The sequence below is a fragment of the Vipera berus genome (genome assembly GCF_964194415.1).
Source record: "Vipera berus genome assembly, chromosome: Z".
Lineage (NCBI taxonomy): Eukaryota > Metazoa > Chordata > Lepidosauria > Squamata > Viperidae > Vipera > Vipera berus.
This window is the reverse complement of record NC_138205.1, coordinates 22,566,760-22,593,851: the sequence shown is the minus strand read 5'-3', so window position 1 is coordinate 22,593,851 and position 27,092 is coordinate 22,566,760. Positions and strand designations below refer to the sequence as shown.

Sequence of the window (27,092 nt, the reverse complement as noted above, 5' to 3'; positions counted from 1 at the left end):
CAAGGGTTCAGCCAAAGGCTCTTGTCCAAGCTCTCATAGCCTCTAGCCTCCCCACATCCAACTTATGGTCAGTTAAGGCAGATTTCAATTTATGATCAATTCTTGAAGCACAGCCACAATATTACTTGGATCAGCAGGGATGCAAATGTAAAGCAAAGTATCATCAGCCTACTGATAATACCAAAACCCAAGGTGATGGATGATCTCACCCAGAGGCTTCATGTGGATGTTAAAAAGGACTGGAGAAACTACTGAGCCCTGTGCAAGCCACAAAAGAATGGCTCAGGGTTGGATCTTTCATTTCCTGTCAACACTGATTCTGCCTAGCCTTGAAGAAAGAAGTCAAACTAATGCAAACCTGTGCTGCCCATCTCCAAACCCAATAGCCACCCCAAAAGTATACCATGGTAACAAGGTATCAAAGGCTTCTGAGACATCAAGGAGAAAAAGGATGGTTGCACTACCCCCATCCCACTCTCACCAGAGATCATCAACAAGTGTGACCAATACTGTCCCTATCCCATAACTGGATCTGAATCCTGACTGGAAATGATCCACATAATGTGTTTCATCCAGTACCTCTGAAGCTGCCAATCTTTTCTACCGCCTTCCCTAAATAGGATGGGAAATTGGACAAAAATTGGCCAGGCAGGCAAGTCAAGGGACCTTTTCTTCTAAGGAGAAGACAAACAGGTGACTTCTTAAAAGGGCCTGGGAATTTCCCCTCCTGCAGTGAAGAATTGATTACTGCCTGAACCCTCCTGCCAAAAGCTCAGAATGAACAAAGACAAAAAGTCAAAGATAATAAAGATAATAAAAAAGTTTCTTTTTTTATAATAAGCTTTTTATTGTTTTTTTTCTCCTCTACATACATATGTTAGTTTTTCAAACAGCGTGTGATCTGGGTTCATAAAACGCTAATACATAATGAAGTCCTACTCTTTGGTTCTCTCTTCTAGCCATTTGTAGAATAAATTCCAGCTTTGGTAGTATTCTGTTTCTTCTTTGTCTTTCAGCCTCATAGTTAATCTGTCCATCTCCGCGCATTCCAGTATCTTTTTTATTACTTCTTCTTCTGAAGGTATTCGTTCATTCTTCCAACATTGCACATAGCTTATTCTTGCTGCGGTTATAATATGTAAAACAAAATATAAGTTTTGCTTATTAATCTTTTCTGGTACTATACCTAATAAAAAAATTCAGGATTAAATACTACATGTTCCCCTAATATTTTTTCTAGCCAAGCATGTATTTTTTTTCCCAATAGGCCTTTACTTTGTCACATGTCCACCAGGTATGATAATACGTACCTAAATTATGTTTACATTTCCAACATTTACCTGATACATTTTTAAACATTTTTGCTAATTTTGCTGGAGGCAAGTGCCATCTATAAAACATTTTATACAGATTTTCTTTACACGCAGTTGACATTTTCAATTTATAATTTCTCTCCCATAATTTTTGCCATTTTTCTAATTCTATATTGTAACCAAAGTTTTTCACCCACCTTATCATTGTCTGTTTAGTTTGTTCACTTTCCATCTCTAAAATTAAGAAAAAAATATACATTTTCTTAATTAATTTCTCATCAGAAGTTAATAATATCTTATCAAATGCAGTTTGTTCTTTATAGAATCCAGTTTCATGTCTTTTTCATATCTATTTTGTATTTGTAAGCGTACCCACCATGACATGTTGATGCCCTGATTTTCCAGCTCTTGTTTCGATTTTAATGTCCCATCAATATTTAAAATATCTCTATATGTCCAGGTTTTTTCAAAATCTAACAAATTTGTGTGTGAAAAAGCTTCAATTGTTGATAACCACTCTGGAATTTTTACATATATTTTTGTTTTAATTTTTCCCCATACTGTTATCAAAGCATTTCTAATACAGTGATTTTGAAAATACTTATGGATTTTGTTTTTCCCATACCACAAAAAAGTGTTCCACCCCAGCTGTAAGTCATGTCCCTCCAAATACAACAACCTTTTGTTGCTAAGCATTATCCATTCTTTCACCCATGTTAATACAGATGCTTAATAATACAAAGCCCACTCAGGTAGGCCAAAGCCTCCATTTTCCTTAGTATCTTGCAAGGTTTTCATCTTTATTCTAGCTTTCTTTCCTTGCCATACAAACTTCAAAATTAATGAATTCAACTCTTGAAAAAAAAATTCCCAAGTTTTATTGAAATTGTTTGAAACAAAAATAAAATCTTAGGCAATATATTCATTTTAACTGTAGCAATTCTTCCTAATAATGACAGTTTTAAATTCTTCCACTTTTCCCAGTCTAGCTTTATTTGTTTCAATAACCTTTTGTAATTATCTTCTTTTATTGTTGAGCACTTAGCTGATAAATATATACCCAAATATTTTACCTTTTTCACTATCTGTACCTCTGTTACTTCTGACATTCAGCTTGTTTGCTTATCCGTAAGATTCTTAACTATTATCTTGGTTTTTTCTTTATTTATTTTTAGTCCAGCTATTTCACCATATTGTTCTATTTTTCCCCACAATTTTGGGATCATCTCCAAGAGGTCTTCCAAAATAAATACTAAATCATCAGCAAATGCTTGTACTTTATATGTTTCACCCTTTATCCCCAACCCTCTAATTTCTGTATCTTGTCTTATATTTCGATTTAAAACTTCCAAAGTGAAAATGAATAACAGAGGGGATAAAGGGAATCCTTGCCTTGTGCCTTTCCTTATTTCAAAGCTCTCAGTACAATCTCCATTCACAATCACTTTGGCTGTTTGTTTATTATATATTGTTTTCACCATGTTTATAAAATTCTGTCCAAAGTCCATTGCTTCTAATTGATGAATCCTAAATTGCCATGAAAGATTATCAAATGCCTTTTGAGCGTCTAAAAATATTAATGCCATTTGTTTCCCTGGATGTAGCTCACAGTATTCTAATACATCTATTATCACTCTTAAGTTATTTTTAATTTGTCTCTTTGGTAAAAAGCCATTTTGATCCAGGTGTATAAATTAAACCAAGTATTTTTTCAATCTCTCCACCATTATTGAAGTAAAAAAAATATAATCCACATTGAGCAATGAAATCGGTCTATAGTTCTTAATCTGGGTCAAATTCGAATCTTCTTTTGGTATTAAAGTAATATTTGCTTCAATCCACGTCATTGGCATTTTAGCTTCTAAAAAAAGTCCATTATAAACATCTTTCAACGATTCGCTTAATATCTCTTGTAAGTTCTTATATAACTCTGCCGGAAGTCCATCTGGACCAGGGGTTTTCCCATTTTTTTGTCTCTTTATGGCCTCTGTTATTTCCATCATTGTAAACCCTTTGTCTAACATATTTTTAAATGTCTCTGAAATCTTTGGAAGATTACTTTCTTCCAAGTATTTTACAGTTTTCTCTCTTGAAGTCTCCTCTTTATCATACAGTTCCTTATAGAATTCTTTAACTATCTTTTTATTTCTTCATTTTTATATTGTAAATAACCTTTTCCATCAAGTAAATTATGTATCTTTTTTTCTGTTTTTTAAGTTTATAAGCTAGCCATCTTCCCGGCTTGTTGGCATTTTCAAAAAAAATTTGTTTCGCTCTTTTTATCTGTTATGCCACTTTTTCTGATTCTAACAAATTTAATTTATGTTTTATTATGTCCATTTCTCTTTTTAAAATCTTTTTTGTGGATTTCTTTGCAGTTCTGATTCTAACTTTCCAAATTCTTCTTTTAGTAGTACATATTGCTGTTTTCTCTATTTTTCCTTGCCATATATGTTATAGCTATACCTCTGAAATACGCTTTAGCTGTATCCCATAGATTTTGTACTGTAGTATCTTCTTTTTTATTTTCTTTGAAGAATTCCATTTTTTTGTTAACTCTATAAATACTTTTTCCTTTAATATGGAACAATTTAAAATCCATCTTGGCCCTTTTTGTATTCCTTTCCAGGTCATTTTCAAGGGATTATGATCTGCCCATATGCCTGTTTCTATTTCAATGTCCTGAACATTCATTCTCAGATTGGCAGTCATCCAAATCATATCAATCCTTGACCAGGATTTCTGGCTATTTGAATACAAAGTATATTGCAATTTTTGTGGATTCATTCACTTCCCTCCAAACATCTTGAATTCCAATTTCCTCCGCCATATCAAAGAATGTCTTAGGTAATCTTCCTCTTCCATTTTTCCCTGTTTTGTTACTTTTATAATCAATTTTTCCATCTATTATTGCATTGAAATCTCCTAGTAAGCAAACATTTTGATACTCCATTTCTATTATTTTTCTATGTAGTTGTTTGTAAAATTTTTCTTGATTATTATTCGGTGCATAAATTGCCACTAATAATATTTGCTTTTGATGCAGATAAATTTCTACCATTAAAATTCTTCCTTCCTTCATCTGAATATACCATTTTAGAATCTATTGTCTCTTTAATATATAAAGCGACTCCTCTTTTTTTCTGTAGTGCTGATGCATAACAAAGTTTTCCAATTTTTGAATATTCCAATAATTTATGATGCTGTACTTTTATGTGTGTTTCTTGCAAACAAATTATATCCAAATTCAATTTACGTAATTTCCTAAAAATCTTATTTCTTTTAATTGGAGAATTCAGGCCATTTATGTTTACTGAGAAGATTCCATTTTCTTTATCCATTTCCATTTATTTATATTTCGGTCTAGTAGATCTAGTAGTCCTTTGTTTTCTGGCAAGTCCTTCATCCTCGCCCTTCAAAATCAGTGTGACAACAGAAAAGCGCATTAGAGTTTACAGGAATTGCAAACCCTGGATGACTGCAGAGGTACGAACACTCCTGAAAGCCCGGGATTCTGCCTTTTAGGCAGGGGACAGGGACACATATAGAGAGGCCAAAGCAAACCTCAGAAGAGGCATTAAGGGAAATATGAGGAACACGGTTAATACTGATGCCTCATTGGCAGAGGAGCTGAATATCTTCTTCACTCACTGATTCTCATCCACTCACCCTGTGTGAACATCCAGTGAAAGCTGTATTGAAGGCTTTGAATCCCAGCAAAGCTGTAGGCCCAGATAGGGTGATGGGGATAGTGGTTAAGAACTGTGCCAATCAATTAGCAGGGGTCCTGACAAGGATCTTTAACATCTCCTTGCAAACGGCCTGTATACCATCATGTTTGAAAGCAGCTACCATTCTTCCAGTCCTAAAGAAAACAGCAATTGAGTGCCTGAATGACTACAGACCTGTTGCATTAATGTCTGTAGTGATGAAATGCTTCAAAAGGCTGGTTCTTCAACATCTTAGGACATGCCTCCCACTGGACTTTGACAAACATCAGTTTGCCTACAGGGAAAATAGGTCAACAGACAACGCCATACCTACTGCTCTACATTCTGTAGCAAGCCATCTGGAGAAATCTGGAAGCTATGTCAGGATGCTTTTTGTTGATTATAGTTGAGCTTTCAACACCATTCTGCTGAGCATCCTGATTGAAAAGCTGACTGACTTGAATTTTTCCCCCTCCATCTGCAATTGGATTAAAGACTTTCTAAGAGACTAGCTATAAAGAGTGAGGGTCGGGTCTGTTTTATCCACCCCCCTTAAGCTTTGCACGGGCTTGCCACAGGGCTGGGTGCTTAGCCCCTACCTGTACTCACTGTACACATATGATTGTGTATCGTCTGACCCATCTACTGCGATCATTAAGTTCACAGATGATACTACCATAGTGGGTCTTATTACAGGTGGAGATGAAACTGTTGCAACCCATCCGCAGAACGAAGCACACACAGCAGACAGCAGGAACGGGTGACAACCAAGGATTGTTTATTCAGCCTCAAACAAGGATAAAGTCAGTGTTGGCGCATCACCACTAGGCAAAAGCGGCAGAGCCGGCAAGGAGCCAGCATCAGCTGCAGTGACCAAGATCCCAGACTGCCAGTCCTCAGCTGCCGATCTACCTGGGTCCAACATGCTGCTTGCACGCTGTTTCCCTAACCAGGGAACAGTCCGTCCAGCCATCGGCCCCATTCGGGCAGAGTCTCTTGCCAACGAGCAGGCAGCGGGACTCAGCCTGCCCATCTGGATGCCTTTGGGGCCTGCTGGAAAGTCTGTCCATGCAGGTGCATCCATCAGCTGGCAGGCGGAGGTGGGTAGCTGGGTCGGCTGTGTGCCAGTGAGGCCCGCCGCAGGGTCCGTGTGTGCAGGCCCGATCCTGGGCAACAGGACGCCTGTCCGTGCAGGCATGTCCATTGGCTGGCAGGAGTCAAAAGGTAATCCAGTCAGTCGGGCATCGGCAAAGCCCTCTGAGGGGTCCGCCCACTCAGACCCGGCTTTGTGAGGCATGTGGAAACTGGATGCCGGGTGAGGTGAGGTAGGAGAGCTGGCGAATGTGGCTGCCCCCCCTTTGTAGTGTCAGGCCCATGGGGCTCGACAGGCAGCTCCCCCTACCAAGGTTCCACCTGGAAGACAAGAGGTGATAGGTGAGCAATTATCCACCCGGGCCAAGGATTCTACCCGCCTCCCAACTGGTTTCCCCAGATATTAGCGGTGGAGTGCCCGAACCAGATGAGGCACTTGAATGTAAACCTCCGCTACCCATGAGGCTTCCGTCATGGGATACCCTTTCCATAGAAGTAGGTACTTTAGTTTCCCTCTTCACACCCTTGAATCAAGGACTTCCTGCACCTCATAATGATTGGTATGAACAGGTCCAGGAACCCCTTTCCCTGGAATCGGAGACACCGCCCTGGTGAGCTTCAGCAGGCTGCTATAAAATACTGGGTGAATCCTACCCAGGAACTTTGGAAGCCAAAGCCGTACCATCACAGGGTTGATTACCTGGATCACTCGGAATGGGACTATGAATTTGGGGCCAAGCTTTTTACTCGGCACCTGAATCTGAAGGTACTTGGTAGACAAATAGACAAACCACCTTGGGAGGTTCAAAGGGTTATCATTTTCTGTCTGCCTTTTTCTTGGTCATAACCGCAGCCCTCTCTAAAGCCTCCTTGGCCACTTTCCACACTTCTCCCATTTGTTCCATCCACTCCCTGGGCTGGCATGGGAGGGGCTTTCCCTGTTCGTACTCAGGGATGGGAACAAACTTGTAACTCGACACCACCTGAAAAGGAGAGAGCCCTGTACTGCTGAGGACCGCATTGTTGTGTGCCACCTTGGCAAATGCCAACAGGTCCACCCAATTTGTTTGTTGGTACGATACGTAGCACCGCAAGTACTGCTCCACCGTGGCATTTGCCCACTCTGCTGCCCCATTGGTACAGTGGTGGTATGCCAAGCTAAGGCCCTGGGAGGAACCGATGAACTGGACAAACTCCCTCCAGAACCGAGCTGTAAATTGCACCCCTCAGTCCGAGTTGATACATTGGGGTACCCCATGCAACTGATAGACGTGGGTGACAAACAACCAGGCTAACTGCCTAGCCGACGGCAATCCTTTGCAAGGCACGAAATGAGCCTGCTTTGAAAATAGGTCTATAATTGTCCAGATGATGTTGTACCCACGACTTTCCGGCAGTTCAACAACAAAATTCATTGCTATATCCTGCCAGGGCCTTATAGGGTCGGTTACTGGCTGAAGGAGTCCTAGAGGTTTCCCTGCAGGTGGGTTTGCCATTGCACAAATGTGGCAGTTCTGTACATATTCCTCGATGTCTTTCTTCATATGCGGCCACCAGAATTGCCGACATGCCAGATGCAACATCTTCAGAAACCCAAAGTGCCCAGCCTGCCTGATGTCGTGGCACTGGTATAGCAATTTGGGTCTTAGTGTTAGAGGTACATACATCTTGTCCCCGTGCCAGGCCAATCCATCTCGTACAGTCAGAATGTTGGGATTGTTCTGTAACCATTCAACTCCTTTGATAGACTCCCTCAAGGCATGGAGCAGGTTGTCTGTTGCTCCACAGACCGTATCCCTATCCGATCCCGGATGGCACGGGGGTACAAGTGCTCGCACAACGGCCTGTTTCTTACTGTCATATTGTGGCAGGTGCGAGAATGCGTCTGCCAATTCCCCCCCCCCGGGAATGCTGACTTACTGTCGCAACCTGTCTGCAGAACGAAGCACACACAGCCGACAGCAGGAACGGGTGACAACCAAGGATTGTTTATTCAGCCTCAAACAAGGATAAAGTCAGTGTTGGCAGCACCATGCTCCAATGCTCTTTTATGCCTGCATACACAGTAACTTCACCCCCCCAATGCAAACCAACATCCTTTCCTGTGCTCATAAATCACCCCTACCCCTTTGTCCCTTGCGCATCTGTGCCATCAGCCATCCACCCTGGCATGCCGCATTCCATAGGGTAAGTACCCAAAACGGCTCCTGCCCTAACCCCTGGGGATCCCCCCTCACCCCAAATGGCCACGCTAGACCACGTCCAGCCCAGGATCACCCCCTCTTGTCTGAAAACCCATGTGCATCACCACCAGGCAAAAGCGGCAGAGCTGGCAAGGAGCACACTGTTGTGATTCAGGGTCAGCCTGTGGGTTCGGCAGTTGGGTCGGACGGCTCAGAGGAGGATGGGGGTGTTGAAGAGCTTGCTGAGGGGGTTGGAGAGCTTGCTGATGAGAGCCCTCAGCCAGGCCCCTCCCACCTGGTCACGACGCAGACCCAGCTGTGTGAGCCTGACAGCGTGGATGAAGATGACCCACAGCTGGCCCTGTTCAAGGACCCCCGACGCAGGAGGCAGTCAATCAGGAGTAAACAGAGGAAGCCAATGGGACACCTCGGAAGGAGGCAGAGAGAAGCCACGCCCTGAACTGTATACAAGGGGAATGCGTGGGAGGGCTGGTTTGCTGAAGGCAACCACTTGAAAAGCTCCTGTTTCATGGTTCGTGTCTTGTTCTGTTTGCTTTTGTATCCATAAATTTGGCAGGCTTAGTTCCAGCCTCTTGCCTTCTTGTAAAAGGGGTTGTCCCTGCCTTTTCTGCAGGGCCGGTAGCAGGCTGGTACCGAACACACACATCAGCTGCAGCGACCGAGATCCCAGACTGCCAGTCCTTGGCTCCCGATCTACTTGGGTCCAACATGCCGCTTGCACGCCATTTCTCTAACCAGGGAACAGTCCGTCCAGCCATCGGCCCCATTCAGGCAGAGTCTCTTGCCAACAAGCAGGCGGCGGGGCTCAGCCTGCCCGTCTGGATGCCTGTGGGGCCTGCCTGAAAGTCTGTCCGTGCAGGCGCATCCATCAGCTGGCAGGCAGAGGTGGGTAGCCAGGTCGGCTGTGTGCTAGCATGGCCCGCCATGGGGTCTGTGTGTGCAGGCCCGATCCCGGGCAACAGGACACCTGTCCGCGCAGGCATGTCCATTGGCTGGCAGGTGTCAAAAGGTAATCCGGTCAGTCAGGCATCGGCAAGGCCCTCTGAGGGGTCCACCTGCTCAGACCTGGCTTTGTGAGGCATGTGGAAACTGGATGCCGGGTGAGGTGAGGCAGAAGAGCTGGAGAACGTGGCTGCAACCCCCTTGTAGTGTCGGGCTCACGGGGCTCGACAGAAACAGCATAAAAGGGGGAGGCACAGAAACTATCCATATGGTGTCTAGAGAACAACTTGCACCTGAACATCGGCAAGACAAAGGAGATGGTGCTAGACTTCCAGAGGAAAAGAGAGGAACCTGACCCACTTTACATCGGGGGGGAGCTGTGTGGAAAGAGTTTGCTTCTTTAAATTCCTGGAAGTCTATCTCTGTGCAGATCTTACCTGGAAAGTCAATACAACCCAGGTGGCCAGAAAGGCCCAACAGAGACTCTGCTTCCTCAGGGTCTTGCGGAAGAACAGGGTAGAACAATGGCTAATGACTTTCTTTTACCAGTCTACTATAGACAGCATCCTCTCGCACTGTATTGTGGTTTGGTATGCTGGCCTGACAGACACAGATGGGAAAATATTACAGAGGGTGGTGAGCACAGCACAAAACATCGTGGGCTGTTCCCTGACACCACTGCATGACATCACCAGGGCTCGCTGTCTTGGAAGAGTGAGGAAAATTCTCAGGGATGAATCACACCCTGGTCAGTACCTCTTTACTCTACTACCATTGGGTAGGAGAAACAGGAGTATAGCCAGCCGTACCAACAGACTGAAGAACAGCTTCTATCCATAGGCTTTCAGGCTCTTGAACGGGAAATAACTTTATGTATGATTGACTAGCAAGGCTGGTGTGTTGTGCAATTATCTCACATGGTGTAACAAGATGGTGGGTTTGTTGTCACTGTGAGTGGAGGGGGCACAAAGGGAGGCTCAACCAATCTCAATGTATACATGGTTGTAATTTGACAATAAAGGTTCATTCACTCTGGTGAGGCACTAATGTCCCTCACCTCATTTTCTCAGCTTTTTTTGAATACAGTCTCCTGTACTTTCCTATTTCTTCTTTTCTTGGTTCTTCTTCTTGAAATAACTGTTATAACATGGTTAATACAGGGAAAGAAAAACACTTAGTTTTAAGTTTCTACTGAGTTTTGAATTAGATGCACTCTGCATGTGAGTCCAGTGCTATAACCATTATGCCAGCAAGAAAGACCTTCTGTAAAAGTAGCTTCAACACACTTCCTTGAGAAACAACTGAGTAAATGCAGGAAAAAGTTTTTGTTTATTATTTATTTTATTCTAAAGCTATTTGTATTTGTATTTATTTATTTTTATGCTTTCTATATAATAACAAAAAAAGAAAAGAACAAAGCACAAAGGTAATAACAGTGCAAATATTATTCAAGTATGTATATTCTTCTAATATGTTTATATGACTACCATTTTGGTGTGTGTGTTAATCTATAGTATATTGTATAAATGAGTTCTATATTTCACTGCTATTTTTTTTTTCTGCTGGGCTTCATATTATTCTAGGCCAATGCCTGAAGTTTTGCTTCTGGGTCAGATACTAATAGCCTCATTTCACTTTCCAAGCTTTTCCTTTACTATGTATTGTTTTCTCTTAGCAATTCTTGTTGAAATAATTTTTATAACACAAGAAACTTTATACAGAACATTACTGGTTCAGCATCAGCTAATTCAAGGAAAGAAAAATATTTGTTTCAAATTTCTTGTGAATGTTGAATTGGGTATATTCTGCATGTGAACCTATGACAGTAATAAAAATATTCTGTAACAGAAGCCTCAGTTGTATTTGCTGAGGAGAGCTGATGAAATGTGGGAATATTTATTTTATTTTATTTGTCTGGATTTTTTTAATTTAAAAGCTGCTTCTTTTCTATTTCTGTTTATTTAATTTTATGGTTTTTAAATTAAAAACAAAAAAAGAAAAAGAAGGAAAAACCAAAGATAATAATGAAGGAGATATATAAGTGTCAATTAGAAGAGAAAAAATGACATAGAAAGTAAGAAATATAACAAAGGAAAAAATTGTGTGAAATGTAATAATAACTATAAATAATTAGAATCTTATATATACTTCTTTAATGCAAACAGTATTCAAATAATGTATAATTCTCTAATAAATTTGTATGACTATTATATTTAACCTACAATATTTCATCAACATGAGTCCCATATTTCATTAAAATCATCTGTCTAGAGATTTAAATCCAGTCCCCTCATACATGGCAAGTGCAGTGAGATGTTCTATCCATTGAGTAAATGGGGTCATATATTTTATCTTTCCAATGATGCAATATCAGTTTTTGACCATAGTAAGAGCACAGAGAATCCATTTATGTTATCTAGATGTCAAAATCCATGTATTAGGCATATTGTTCAAAACATTACTTTCTGAAAATTCTAACTTTTGTTGCACAATCATATCTATATACTCCATTACATTACCCTGATTAATATTTTTAAAAGTAGTATTGTATGCCATGTTGTATGGAATGCATGTAATAGATGTGGCTGGCTGAGGCAGCTTTCTTGCTTCTTCAGTGGTTTCTCCATTTAAGTTGCTCTCGGTTGTTCAGTTCAGGCCTGACAACAATAATGTACCATTTGGGGAAAAATATGAAACTCAGCAATCCAGCACTGGAAGCTAAAATAGAGAAAATCTCCACAGCAACCATGTATTTTCCTTTGGTGCTCAGGTAGGTTGGAACAAATGATAACCACACACTGCAGAACACTATCATGCTGAAAGTGATGAATTTGGCTTCATTGAAAGTATCAGGTAAATTCCTGGCAAAGAAAGCTACTATGAAGCTGGCAATGGCTAAAAAGCCCATGTACCCAATCACACTGTAAAACATGATAGGAGATGCCTCATTACATTGCAGGGTAATTTCACCCATTCCTGAGTGCATATCAGCATCTGGGAATGGGGGACTGGTTGAAAGCCAGACAATACAAATGCCTACTTGAATAAGAGAACAAGAAATAACAATGGAACTGGCCAGCCCTTTCCCCATCCATCGAGTCCTCTTTGTCCCTGGTTGGGTGGCCATGAATGCCAGAACCACAGTGATGGTTTTGGCCAACACTGAAGAAACAGCCACTGAAAAGACAATGCCAAAAACTGATTGCTGCAGGACACATATCACTTTCTGAGGTTGCCCAATAAAAAGCAATGTGGAAATGAAGCAGAGCAGAAGAGAGATGAGAAGAGTGAAAGTGAGGTCTCGGTTATTGGCTTTGACAATGGGAGTATTGTAATATAGTACAAATGTTTTTAGCAAAATAGCAGTGATCAGAGCAAGGGAAAGAGCTGCAGTTGCTAAACCCATCCCCATAGGTTCTTTATAGGATAAAAAGGTTACAATTTTGGGGATGCAGATATTCTGATATTTGTTTGGATAAAGTTCATCTTTGCACCCAATGCAATCAGGCATATCTGGAAAAGAGAAGTCTAGCTTTAGTTATACCAATGTCTTATAGCGAAATTGTAAAATTGATAAATGTTAGTCAAGGGTCTAAGAGTGAGGAAGTAGAGAGATTTTCCATCGAAACTATTCTTTCCTTGAGAGATGATCCATTGCTACATTTATTTATTTTTTATTTTAATCCCATTTATATCCCGCCTTTCTCCAAAGACTCAGGGCAGCTTACAATTTAAGCACAAACCAATGTGCTTAGCAATAGCCTTCATTCTATGTATATGCCTGGTTATTAGGGCTTTCGCCCCCCCCCCCAAGCGACATTATTACAAAGTCAGCTTATGTCCTCATAAGCCTAATTTTGCCTTATCTGCATTGAATAGAAATGTACTCATTTCTACTCTGAGTGTACTGATTTCTTTATTTTATCTCTCTTTTCCCAACATTGGAAGTACTGCAGGAATACATTAATTAAGAGAGTGATTGTCTTTACCATGAGCATCCATTGACTAAGAATTAGGACTAATCTATCCAAACCTTAAAATCTCAGATCTGTTAGTGTTTTCCTGAGCTACCAAGATAGAGAATATACGCATATGAAGCGAGATGATAGGAATCATCTTATACATTCATGGCTTTGGTAACTAACATGCTTTAAAAAAACTGTAGTATACTTCTTACCTTCCCACTCAGAAATTTTGCCTTCAGGGCAAGGAATGCAATCATAGCAGCAGAAGAGCTCTCCTTCTTTCTTTTGTTTCCTGTAACCAGGTTGGCACTTGTCATTACAAACTGAGAGAGGTTGCACCTAATTCACCAAGGAGAGTAAAAATCATAAACTAACATAAAACTTCACAATGGTAAGTTTAGAATTCTGACAGTTTAGAGGACAACATGGCATGCAATTACCTAATACTGGACAGATTCTATAATGGTATAGTGCTATGGAATGGTATATAAATCTAAATACTATTGCTGTAGGTCAAAATACCCTGGCCTCAAATTCTCCTGTTCTACAAATTTCCTATCTGTATGTGTTGCATAACCTAGTCCAACCATTGGAATAACACTGATTCATTTGTTTGTATGCTTGTTTGTTTTGGTTTTGGCTTTCATTTTTATTTTCTTTATTTAACTAAACAGAAAAAAATAAAAAAATAAATTAAGAAAAAAAGAATTAAGAATAAAAAGAATAAAGAACAGTAATTTTGATATTTTTGGCCCTTCAACGTTCTTTCAAAAGGTACAATGTTACTGCCATTAAAGATGGGAATGGTAAGATATGTAGCTTTTCTAAAGATATACATTTTCCTTTTTTTAAAAAGGTATTATGTGCTAAATCTGACAAAACTGAAGATATAGATGTTTTTATCAACCTGAAACTAGAATTCTAATAATAACAATAACAAATAAAATAACCAGATTGCATGAATATACTGTGGATTGGTATACAATATTTATTAATATTCTTTTGTATCTGATATATGAATTTTATCTAGTGTGTATCCACACAAATCATTTCTGCAAAGTGATATTGTGTGTATTAGTTAAGCAAAAACATCATAAAGTGTGCATGTTATGTCCTAATTAGATCTTCCTAGACAGATACTGAAGCTGTAGCTCAAATTCTTTCACCACCTAATGAGAAGAGACAACTCATTGGAAAAGACTGATGTTGGGAAAGATTGAAGGGGAAAGAAGAAAGGGATGACAGAGAATGACGCAGTTAGATAGTGTCATCAATGAAATGAATTTGGGCAAATTCCAGGAGACAATGGAGAGTAGGGGAGGCTGGCATGGTTTGTTCTGTGGAGTCATGAAGACACAACTTAATGACTGAACAAACAAAAATTAGATTCTGACTTAATAGATGAATGTAGACATTACAAATAAACTACTGTTTCAGTTAACAATAGACCACTGAGTCATTTCTCCAGTAGTTAAGAATCATCAAATGGACTTTATGACGAGTAGATATATTTCTGAATATATTTGGCTGATAGTATATTTGATTGAATTCAACAAAAACAGAGAAAGCAAAAAATTCTTGACTCAGCAGATTAAGTAGCAATATAAACACTGCAGGTCCTTAACAGAATAACAGAGTTGGAAGGGACCTTGGAAGTCTTCTAGTCCAACCTCTTGCTCAGGCAGGAAACCATATGCCATTTCAGACAAATGGTTATCCAATCTCTTCTTAAAAACATCCAGTGTTGGAGCATTCACAACTTCTGGAGGCAAGTCATTTCACTAGTTAATTGTTCTAATTGTCATGAAATTTCTCCTTAGTTTTAGCTACTTTCTCTCCTTGATTTGCTTTTTGCTGGGCTCTTCCCTTTTCCCACCTCTTGACTGTTCTATGCTAAATAGGATTTTTCTAATTTGTTTGATGTGACAAGCAAGATGATTCAAACCCTTTGGCTTTGTTGCTCTCCCCATTTTGGGGATCACCAGCCAGAAGGGAAAACATCTGTCAGTGCTATTTCAGTGAGAATAGGATGGGTTTGGCTACAGACCTCTACTGGCTCTTCTCTTTCTTTGCTCCTTCTCTTACACTTACATCCTGTTGGGTCATAACTCAAGCAGAGTTGTTTTCATTTTAAATAAACAGGAGTCATGAAGGACCTGAATCGCAAGTTTTATTTAGGATTTCCTTTCATTCCTCATTTAGTTATTAAAATCCTGCCATTTATCTGGAGCTCAGCTCAAAGCTGTACCTGCAGCTCTCCATCTTCCTATTTTCCCCCACCAAAAAAAACACCTCATGATATAGGTCAGGCTGATTCATTTGAGTTCATCCAAGGAGACACATATGACAATTTCCAGATTCCTCTATGCTATTTTTTCGGATGCAAATGACAAGGATGTTTGTGTGCTCATTGTTTATTTCAGCCTTGAACTCTCATCCTATTACATGAGCATTCTTGCCCCATTTCTCTCTTCTGCTAGACAAACAATTCTTGCTCACAAACAAGTTTTAGGAAGACATTAGAATGGCAGTATGCAATAATGTTCAGACTAGAGATGAGGAATGGGCTCACATCAGTCTAAAACAGATAATAAGCATCATTCTGATCACTTTCACTGTGCAATTGGTAAAGCCAAAGGTAATGACCTCAGAGAGGCAGACATGTAAACAAGCAACTACAATAGGCCTGAAGTGCCTGGGATCAAGTCTTGTGGTGAAAGAGACACTTACAATTTCCTAGATTTGGCTTGCCAGATGTCTTTTGCAGGAGTTCAGACAAGAATGATTTAAGGAGTTTGAAGGGATCAGGTAAATATGCTACAAGTATCCTTCAATTGATTTAATGAGAAAAAGATCTGGAATAGAGTTGGAAAGGGCCAAGCAGGAGAAGAAGAAAAAGAAAAAGAAAAAAGAGGAGGAGGAAGAGGAAGAGGAAGAGGAGGAGGAGGAGGAGGAGGCACCCATTTATCAATTATACTGTAGGGTGGCTTCTCAGTGGTTGGTATTTATATCCTACCTGGTTAAACCAATAGTGCCATACAATGGGTTTTTCATTCATTATGACTTTTTGATGTCCTGGATGTTGAGACTTGATCATTCCAACTTTTACTCTAGTGAAAGAGTGGTTTGGAAGCAAAACCCAGTTCATGACATCAAATGCTGTTAGAAACATACCATGCTGGTCAAAGGAAACTTTGTCCCCTATGGTATTATTAAAAGACACTTGTTTCAGAAAATGGAAGAGCTAGATGGAAAGGGAAATAAATGATTAATAAACTTTTTCAACAAGGGACTGAATATTTGTGAAAATATCCTCACATTCAAAAGCCTATATGCACTTTAAGTACTTTTACTTGAGAAAAGATCCTTCAATATAAGTCTCAAATCCAAACATTTCATATTCAATGGAATTTTGTAATATATGAGATAATTCATTTTAAAAAAATTGTCTGAAAGAGCAGTGATAATCATTAGCCTTAGCTAGCATGGCCAGTGATGAGAGTTGATAGTTCTGGTCCAAAGGCATCTGACCAAATATAATTTTTATCATTTAGAAGTCACTTAAAGAATTCTCAAAATTTACAGAGTTTGTGCTTGACAACTTCATAATGGAGAACTTTCATAGATTTTTGAGTGTAAAATCTAAGTGTAGATTTTATTCAGTATTGATTTTATGTGAAATATAAATACATGAGGTAAAATGAGATTTGAATATATTATTGAACTCTTTTACTGACCTCAGTGATTTATTGTAGGAACTAATTTTATTGTCAGTTAAATAAACATCAGAATTCACTTTTTTTTCTTCCATAGTTTTCTCAAGGAGAATTTATCTCAAGAGATACAAAGTTACAGGTACAAATGCAAGTTAAAATGGATGCAGTTTTTCAAATTTCTCTATTTTTTAAGAAACTGGGAAACACAGATAGTAAAATAAACAGAGCTATGCTGCTCTTGCATTCATAGTAACCCTTACTACTGAAGATTAGAGTGAGCGCCTGTTACTCATCCCAGCTTCTGCCAACCTAGCAGTTCGAAAGCATGTAAAAATGCAAGTAGAAAAATAGGGACCACTACGCTGGGAAGGTAACAGCATTCTGTGCGCCTTTGGCGTCTAGTCATGCCGGCCACATGACCACGGAGATGTCCTCGGACAAGCGCTGGCTCTTCGGCTTTGAAACGGAGATGAGCACTGGCCCCTAGAGTTTGAAACGACTAGCATGCATGTGCGGGGGAACCTTTACCTTTTTTAACAAAAGAATATTTATGGTATTAATGGCTACATCATTGAAAATAAAGCAGCAGTGGACTTTCCAAATTACATTACCTCCCATGCCTTTTCAGTCACAAATATACATCTCTCCTTCTCCACCATTCTTTCGTGTTTGAATTGGGATGAACACATGACATGCAAAGCATGAGCCACAGCAAAGGCAGCATTATAGATGCTGTAGCTATGTCCAATAATGGTTTTTTCAAAATATTTTTCATGAACATTCTCCAGTCTCTCTAATCCAGAACAGAAACCAGTGTTTCTACGGTTCAAAACCCAGTTGGGGAAGGTGCAGCCAAAACCATAAGACCAAAAGTCCCTTATGAAATAATCTTCTTTTGCATTGGAAGGATTTCTATACTGAATAAATTCCTGAAATCCGGGCAGTTCACTGGAATGGACAGCCAAAGATAAAGCACCGTGGTAGACCGGCTTAACATCTTTCAGTATGTCTTCATCACCATAGTTTTTAAGCTCTAACTGGGCAGTCAAAATCCACACTTTACCCTTTATATTGTTTGTTATCTCACTGTCTTGTTCAATAGAAAGCAAATAGTCAAAAATTACAAGAGTGCGAATATCACCAAACAGGAGAAATACATTGGCTGTGCTAGTCATGATTGTATTCCATATTTTAAATGCCCATTTCATTACACCCCCATATTCAGTATTCATGCCTAAATTGTAGACTGTGTCTATAAAAGCAAAACAAATGCCATGAGTGGCAAATTCTGGAACCATAACTTGAAAAATCCATTCTGGATTAATTCCAGCTGCAGTATAAAATCCAATCCAAGTCCACCTGAAACTGAGGAGTAATTCAAGAATTAGCCTGTACTGATGGGCTTCATTTGGAACCATTTGGTAGAAATATGGGGATTGGGTTTGATCCATCCTCACTGGAGCAGAGCCATAGGACATCTAAATAGATTGGTAATTGAAGAAATGACAAAGGAAGATTAATGTGTATATCCACTTGTTGTTATTATTAGTATTAATATTAGTATCATTGGGATCACATTTCAGTAAATGGACTAATTGTTGAAAAATAATATTGTCCAACACAAAAATGTGGCAATTATTTGTCCTTTTGAGGAAAATTGCAGCTTTTGATAACACTGGCCAACCAAAGTCACTCCAACAGTGAGATGGGCAGCATATAAATTTAATTGTAAATCATGAATAAATAAATCATTATCAATTTTTATCGCCACTCATCTTAAACAAACTGGCTTTGTGGAGAAGAAAATAACGAATGTTATATTTATATTAATTAGTTATGAAGTGAGATGACTTTACACTAGCAACAATGAAAGATGTTTTAAGCTGACACTTCTTAAATTAGTTCTGTTGCCAGACAAATAAGTTCTATATATTTTAAAAATACCTCTATCATTACTACATAAAGCATCAGGAGGGGAAAAATAATCTTTAAAAACTGAACATACATCATACCTGAGGAATCTTGTAGATGCTAAAAATGTGTGGTATACGATGAGAAGATTCAATACCAAGCCCTTCAAGCACTGTAAGAAGATTGTCTTTACTGCTACAGTGGTAATTGGGGAGAAAATGCTTCTTTGGAGAAATAAGTTGCATTGCAGAACGAAAGGCCCACCTGGTATTGATATGGCTATCATAGATATGGAATCCAAGGGTGATATTGGGTAGGATATGGGGATCTTCATTGATTTCCTTTATGGCAAAGTCCAAGGCCAGAACATGCTGGTAGTTCTGAGTTATAACCCTACAGTGGGATTTCCATTATGTGTCAAACTAATTCAGCAACAAAATATAAGCTATAATTTAAGAAGCATTTTTGGTACAAAATTTAGTCAACAAAACTACGTCACTGTAGGAGTCAAAGCTAGTTAATTCAGTATATCAGTAAATATTTGGAACAGAGTATTTTAAAATAAAGGAAAACTTACAGATTAAGGACATGACTTATAAGTTTCTGATATACCTGCTTTTTTCCTTTATCACAATTGATTTTAGAATTCATTAATGCATCAGTTGATATACCTCTGTTCCATTAGTGGGGAGTTAATATTGGCCAACCAACACAAAAGGCTGCTATCAGGGAATCCAAGACCTATAGATTGGAGGAAGGCAAGGATGGATTCATTCTACACAGTTGCCAAGATATTTACATGAAACGTGAATTCTCTGATCGTTGATTGTGAGTAAAATTAATCTTTACACACACACATACATAATCTGATGGTTTTAGGTTTCTTATATACTTATTCCATTCTTATCATAGAAAAAATTCAAAAGTAGTCATAAATATATTAAGAGGAAACTGTGGTGAGAAAAACTGAATAATTATGTATCTTTTTAAAAAAACATATTGTGATTTATCATGACAAAGAATAAAATTCTAACTTTTGAACAAAAAAATGAATTAAGAGAATCTAGGTCCAAATGAATGAAACTGAATTCCCTAGTTACAAGTTAAACATGCCTTATTGATCTTTTATCTACTTGAGTACCTAACTTTACATTGACTGAGCTAAGTACAGTATGTAACATTTGGGTTTAATTAAGCATATTTCAAGCACCAGCTATATAATTAATATTTCCTTGAAGAAGTAGGAGAGCAAAAATAGATTTGCAATCTGTACTTGATTTCAGCCAATATAATCTACTCCATTCCTTGCTGCAATAAATCATACCATCAAGCTGCTTTTCTACATATCATTCTGCTCAGAAGCATACAGAATGCAAACCCAATTCTTACCGGTGGCTTTCAGAGTATGTTGGAGGTGGTGGTTCATCAAAAGGTTTTGGCGTGGATGAAAAAAAGGTATGAGAAACAAGGCCACCAAAGAGTAGATCCCCTGGATGAAGGTACTTGTGAAAAATTAAATGATGATCCATAATTTGACAATTAATTTTTTTCTGCCATGCCACGTGAGGCAGTAGTAGAAAAAGTAACACTACTACTATCAACATACTAAGTAGAAATTGACCTCTAAGCTAACACAAATACCAGACATGAAAAATCTTTATGAAAGCAATGGTGAGATTTGAATGAAAATTGAAATGTGTGTCCTTGAATTGATCTGACTGAAATCTGTCACTAATTTTTAAATCTAAGTATATACATACATACAACATATAAACTCAGAAAGATGCACTTATGTCTAACCACACACACATATATACTTTTATTTTTGTCAACAAGTTTGATATTTGACAGCACAGAGATTGGAAAGCAGAGAAATAATTATAGGTCTTTGATAAATTATCTAAAATTGGCAAATCCTCTGTAGCATTGCTAAAGATTGTTTTTGTTGTCTTCCCCTTGAAAGTTTATTATGACTGATGCAATTTGTAAATAAAACTTTTTTTGTGGCAGACTTTATTTCTATTAACTTGCCTCACTCCAAAGAGCTATTTTTCAACTTTGTGGAGACAAATGTAGACATTAGAAATTTGGCAAAAATTTAGAGCAGTAATTCTTAAATATCTAAAATACTTGAATGACTGCAGCTACAATACATATCAACACAGTTACTTTGGGGTGGACCGTTGCCATCAGTCCTTTCATCATTTTCACCCGCATTGTCATCAGCATTTGAAAGCAACCTCAGTGAAACTATGGAAGGCTTACTAAGGCAGCCCTCATTTCTTTCCTTCAGCTTTCTTGGATCTAATGTCTGAAATCTAATCATTATTATCTTCTTCATCCTATCATTTCTATCAATGCCATCATCATTTAAAGGCAAATGTGTGCCTTCCTTCTATAATTTAACATGTCTTTGTTCCAATCTTCAATCCAAACAGTCATTGGAAATGACAAAATAAAACTTGTTGTAAAACTTGTTGTAAACCTAGGACATATTAGGTTTAACAGGGGCATTTTGCTTCACTGAGCCAAGTACATAGTCAAAAGAAAATTGTAAGAAGTGTCCCTTGCTTAAAATGGTGGTGCCCATGCTGCTTTATTAGTTGGGGTGGGTTGCATTGTTGTCACTGCAAAGCCAAAGCACTAAATTGGAACTCATATTGTCAGGACCCACCCCAAACCACGTCTTAGGAAGACAAAAACTCTTGTAGTCAGTTCTAGTCCGAAAGGAATCTTTACTAGGACATGCTTGGTTGTGGGAATACAAGACAGGACTTAGTATTGTTTTACAAACTGAAATTTTATAAAGGGTATCCAGTTCAACCCCCCTTCCCTCAACCCCATTTGGTCAGCCCCCATCCTTCTACTTCGTGTCAACCCTTTCGTGGGAAAGGAAAAAAAAGGAACTTCGAATCTTTATGGTTATTGCTTTCTTCCTCTCCCCCTCCCTTTTGATCCCCCTAGTTCAAAGGGTTTCCTTGGTCTTTGAAATAATCTAAGGCAGGCTGAATCCACATATGCTCCTCCTTCCTCGGGAGATGGCAGAATCCATATGTGGGGGATAATGTTTTAAACATACATTTATGAATGTGATATAAATGGTTTCTGACACATATATTTTAGGAAGTTTCATGAGACATTCTGCCAATTTTCTTTTTATGAAAGGATAGATTTGAGGAATTAATCCAGTTGATAATGTCCATTCCAACTAATAACCTCCTGTTCTCATCAAAGGAGATATGGTCTCCAGCACTGTTGTTGAATGAGACAGTTCTGAGAAAGTGATGAAGCTGGATTGAAAAGGAAAAGTCAATTCAAGTGGGATTTTCCTTCCTTTTCCCTGAAGGATTTCCCTTTCTTTTCCTTTGGTGCCAAAGCACTAAATTGGAAATCATCTGTTTTACATAATTATATTAAATCTTACTTTGTCAGAAAATATTTAGGACTTTTCATGTATTTTTGCTAATGCCCACATTTAGAACATTCACAGTATCTCTCTCTCCCTCTCTCTCTGTCTCTCTCACACACATACTGTACTTGTGTCTCACTTGGTTTTTCTTCTTTTTCTCTCCCTTGCAGAATAAAGATATTGCCTAAACAAGAAACCTTTTCCCAAGCTGTTTTATCTTCAGCTCAGCAGATCCCTAAAAAGTACTAATGTATAGCTTGATGTATGTGGGTCCTATGTGTTCCTGTTTACTCTTTTCCTCTACAATAAATGTAAATAAACTCACTAATTCTCTTCTTCTAAATTATTCTAATGCAGATGTAAGCACTGTGTGTGTGTGTGTGTGTGTGTGTGTGTGTGTGTGTGTGTGTGTGTGTGGTAAGGGCACAGGAGTATGAAAAAGGACTATAAGATTTTCTCTTTAACCAACATCCCTGTACGTTCTGGAAGCTTTCCTCACATTTGGGTTCACCTAGCAGTTTGTGGTGATATTCTTCTGATGCTATAAAGGAAAGCAAAAATGAATTAAAATCATAAGCACGGTAGTGGTCACATGACTTTTCAGTTAACAACCATTTCAGTTAATGACTGAATTACCAGTCCCAACTGCATTAGTAAAAAGGGACTACCTGTGATATTCCTGTACATTAGATCATGCAACGCTAAAGATCCTGAAATATGGCTTTTGAGGAGGAAAATAATATCACTTAGGAATATGAGCTTTATATTTTAATGATGCTTTTTTTAATAGAACAGGTCTTGGAGTGAGGGCTCAGAAGAGAAATATTAAACATAGTTTATAGTTTGGCTCAAGAGGCAGATATACACGTAACAGATCTGCTAAACATGAATTAATAAATTTCATTAGTGGGGAGGGAAAATTCTCATTTCAGTTTGGCAATATGCTTAGGCATTATTTGTGCATGAAATATCTTGATGTCTGACTTTTTTCCCCTTCTATTTGAGATTTGTATTTTGCAACCTTCTTTGTTGATCTTCCTTCTTGTTGCTATTCTTTAATTGATCTGGAGTGTAATGTTGATTATTGATTAGTACTCTTAATATGTTTACTGTAACTATAAACTGCTGTCAAGTATAAAGTATTAAAAAAATTGATATACTTTGGTTTAAATATTGGTTGTGAAATCTGACATATTTGCTTACTAAGAGGTCAAGTGAATTGGTACTTTATTATTTTTGGTATTATGGTAGAAAGAAGTTAGAAACAAAGATTGACTGAGTAATTGATCATGTGCCATTTAAGCCACTATAGACTTTTAGTGATCACATAGATTATTTCCATGACAATCTCTCCCTCATTTGAATGTCTGTGAAGATTTTCAGTCATCCAGCTCTTAGTTGTATCAAAAAGTTTTTTTTTTTGTTTTTTTTTTAAAGGCACCTGTGATATGCAGGTTCTGAGGTTTTGCTGGTAAAAACTACAGCAAACCAGAAGTTGCCTTCAAGCTTTATGTTTTTATTCAGCTGAACAAAAAAGACAGGCTCCTCTAAATGAGAGCAGCCCTGAAAGACAAGAAATCCTTGTATTTATTATGTCTGGTTACATAAGCAAGCCATCCAGGAAAGCTGACATGCATATGATAAAGATTTCACCCAATAAGTCTGCCATACTGTAGATAAGAGAGCAGAAGTAACAAACATGTTCCCTTTTGAGTGTTTCCCTAAAGATATCATATGTTCTTGGGTGGGTTAGGACATTGGGTATTTTCCTTGCTGGCCTTTCATGACCCTGCATCCAGGACCTTGCAAGAGCCCAAAGACAGTAGGGCCATCTGCACATTCACAATTGATATTTCCTATACTGTCCCTTAATTTCGGGTCAACATAATCCCCTTTCATACTTAGAGCAGTGCACAAAAGTATGAACACGGGATGTGCTTCTGTAGTATGCAGGCCACATTGTTGAGGACAAGCAGAGGTGAATAGGGGCAAGCAGTGAATGACACAACAGGATACAAGAACAAGGAATACTACAAAGAGAGTACCAAGGATAATTTCCTATGATACCATCCCCATAGAGTATCAGTAGAAATCTTCAGATCTTTAGGGTAATTCCTAATTCCTTCCTCCATGAGATGAATGGTATCCTTGTGTTGGATAATATGAACAGAAGGAAATATAATCCCTATGGTACATGTACCAGATCAGTAAGATGGCAAAGACTTACAGGCAAACTGACCACAAAGGAACCACCAGTCCGAGTGGTTAGCAAGATAAACCTTCCAACCCCTAAGGCATATAAGCTCTAACACCAGAAATATAAGTAATGAGTCCCATTGCTGCAAATGAACTACAAAGAGCAGAGGGGACCTTCTGGTAGCCAATGCCAAAGGTCTGATGACATCTATGCCAACCATCCCTCATGCCAGTACTGACCTTCCATGTGACTGTGCAAAGTGAATAGATCCCTAACTTATCTCTGGAAGAAGAACTTTCCTGCCTCAAACACAGGAAGAGTCCAGCCCCTTGTTACCTTGGCCATGCTGAACAGGAAGGTTTCCAAGGGTGTAGTTTCCATGGCCAATCCATGTATACCAGTGGGGGATATAAGTACATGGATTCAGCAATCTGTTATGTTCAAAAGCTTAATCCATGCTTGCATATCCAGTATATGGGTGTTGGAGCCCCAAGTCCCCAAAGAGGGACTGGGAAATTGAGGACCACCTCCACATAATTGAACCTGTTCACCACCCATAATCCCCCCTGCAAAAAAGAGCATGGAGTAGGGAAAGAAAAACAAGACAGAGTACCAAAAAAAGAAAGGATGCACAACCCAAACAAACAACAACGAAAACAGATGTCAGCCAAGAGAGAGAAAAGCGACACCTGTGGTATAAGTAAGTAGGAAGCCGGTGAGAGGAAATTGCCCATGTAGAAGCCCAGCGGGCACAGGTATCACAATGAGCAAAACATCCTGGCACACAGATCAGCGTTGGTCCTCAAACAGAAGCTTCAGCCCAAGGTCTTCCTCAGCACCAGGGGCCACAGTCCAAGCAACTCGGTCCTCAGTGTCATAAGATGGTGAAGAACAGCAAAAACGAGTGTGACAAATCCAAGCACAAAGTCCAGCAATCTTGACCACCATATGGGTAGCAAGAATAACAACGAAGGGCCCTGTCCAGCAGTCAGCTAAAGGGCCAGAAGCAGTCCAGGACGTGACAAGCACCCAAACACCAGGAAGGAAAGGATGGAGTAGATGATCCACCCCTGGACAATGGAGGGCTTGAACAGCTTGAGAAATGGAAGAAACATCATTAGCAAGAGAGTGTATACATCCTCTGAGGGCCTGGTCTCCAACAACAGAGAGGGAAATGGATAAGGCAAATGAGAAAGAAAGAGCTGACCATGCACCATCCCAAAGGAAAACAGTCCTCCCCATGTGTACTGAAGACTGGAGCCTATAGGACAGATGAAACCACCAAACAATACCCAAGGCCTGAATTTCCTGCTGGATAATGGCAGGGAAAGGACTCATTTCCTCCAGAGAAAGCATCCACAAAAACTTACAAGTACCTAAAACCCCGCATCCATGGCAACTCAGTAAAATTAATTTCCCCAAAACTAGCAGGATTCTGGCCAGCCCCAAGCCTCCCCAAGGGGAACTTAATAATTTCCACAGGTCATTACATCCACAAATCACACATCGCCTGAACATTGTGAGGGCCCTGTGATAGTTCCCAGGACAAATATAGTCCATTATAAGAAACTCAGCCATGGTCTTGTAACCCAATGAGTGCTGGCATGCAAGTTCTGTAACAGGGCCCATAATGCATGTTTTGGGAGAGGGCACTTCCCATCCTACTCCAGCCTACGTCCACAATAAACAGCACCTAGCTCAGAAGCCATGTGTCCATCCAGTGCATATATGTTGGAGCCAGCAGAGGCAAACATGAGGATACAAGTGCACCCATATACCAAGGGGACAGCGGATCTGATGCGGCAGACTTTAAGGTGCAGCCGGCCAAGGCACTTCCTCTTCCGTGCACAGTACCAACCCTAACATGGGCCCTCACGTGCATGACAGTTACCTTATGAGGGAACAAAACAGCACCCAATAGAGCTATTCAGTGCTTTTTTTGTAAAAGAAAAAGGTGCCGGAACTCACACATGTCATACAACCCGCCTTGCCTATCCTACAAGGTTCCATCCAAAAAAGGTGCCGGAACTCCGTTCTGAGCATTCTATGAGAAAAAAAAGCCCTGGGCATATTTAATAGGAGCAGTGATTGAACCACACTCTGTCTATAATGCCCCACATGCATGCATAACACAAACCTTCCCACAAATTCACTGTGTCAGAACCGTCCCCGACGAGAAATCAGATGATGAGTTGTGGTATGGCCAACAACGAGGGTTCCTTTATTCACGAACTCCAAGTACATAGAAAGTCCACATTGGGGCCTGTCTGCCCCAATGCCTGCTTTATACTGGTGCTTTTCTTGGCCCCACCCCCCCTGAACCAAAGTAACATCTGGCTAGCCCTTATTAAACCCCTGCCCTCTTCCCGTCCCCTCACGCATCTGTGTGCCCATGCTTCCCTGCATCCATTCCACCGTGCAGTGAGTACATGTTCTCTCTCAGCCCCCTCCCAGGCCTACCCTTCACCACCCATTGTGTAACCATCCCTCTAAACCCCACCATGACCCCACTAGTCCCACTTAGCTTGGTCACTCTCTCCCACACGTCCCACATCGGTCCATCACCAGGACCTGACTCCAGTTCGTCTGGTGCCTCCAGTGATGGCCGCCAGTTACATAGCCTTGCCAGAGAA

The 27,092-nt window shown here is 39.5% G+C and overlaps 1 protein-coding gene across 6 annotated transcripts; it reads right to left on the bottom strand.

Annotated features, from left to right (window-relative positions):
- Positions 1-838: 838 nt before the first annotated feature.
- Positions 839-21,678, bottom strand: LOC308677197 (vomeronasal type-2 receptor 26-like). 6 transcript variants are annotated; one of them, XM_081343394.1, is made up of 7 exons: positions 20,243-21,678; positions 18,955-19,246; positions 17,554-18,420; positions 16,243-16,470; positions 13,439-13,565; positions 1,511-1,547; positions 839-1,123 (listed from the first exon to the last, which is right to left on the bottom strand). In XM_081343394.1, the coding sequence occupies exons 1-7, from the start codon at positions 20,455-20,457 to the stop codon at positions 1,090-1,092; spliced, it is 1,800 nt and encodes a 599-aa protein (XP_081199520.1). In that variant the 5' UTR covers positions 20,458-21,678; the 3' UTR covers positions 839-1,089. The 6 variants fall into 6 exon arrangements, with proteins under 6 accessions (XP_081199520.1, XP_081199516.1, XP_081199518.1 ...); XM_081343390.1 differs by lacking the exons at positions 839-1,123; positions 1,511-1,547 and adding exons at positions 11,398-12,774; positions 19,525-19,594 and having other exon boundaries at positions 20,243-21,600; XM_081343392.1 differs by lacking the exons at positions 839-1,123; positions 1,511-1,547 and adding an exon at positions 11,398-12,774 and having other exon boundaries at positions 18,955-19,025; positions 19,118-19,246; positions 20,243-21,581.
- Between the last annotated feature and the right edge of the window lie 5,414 nt (positions 21,679-27,092).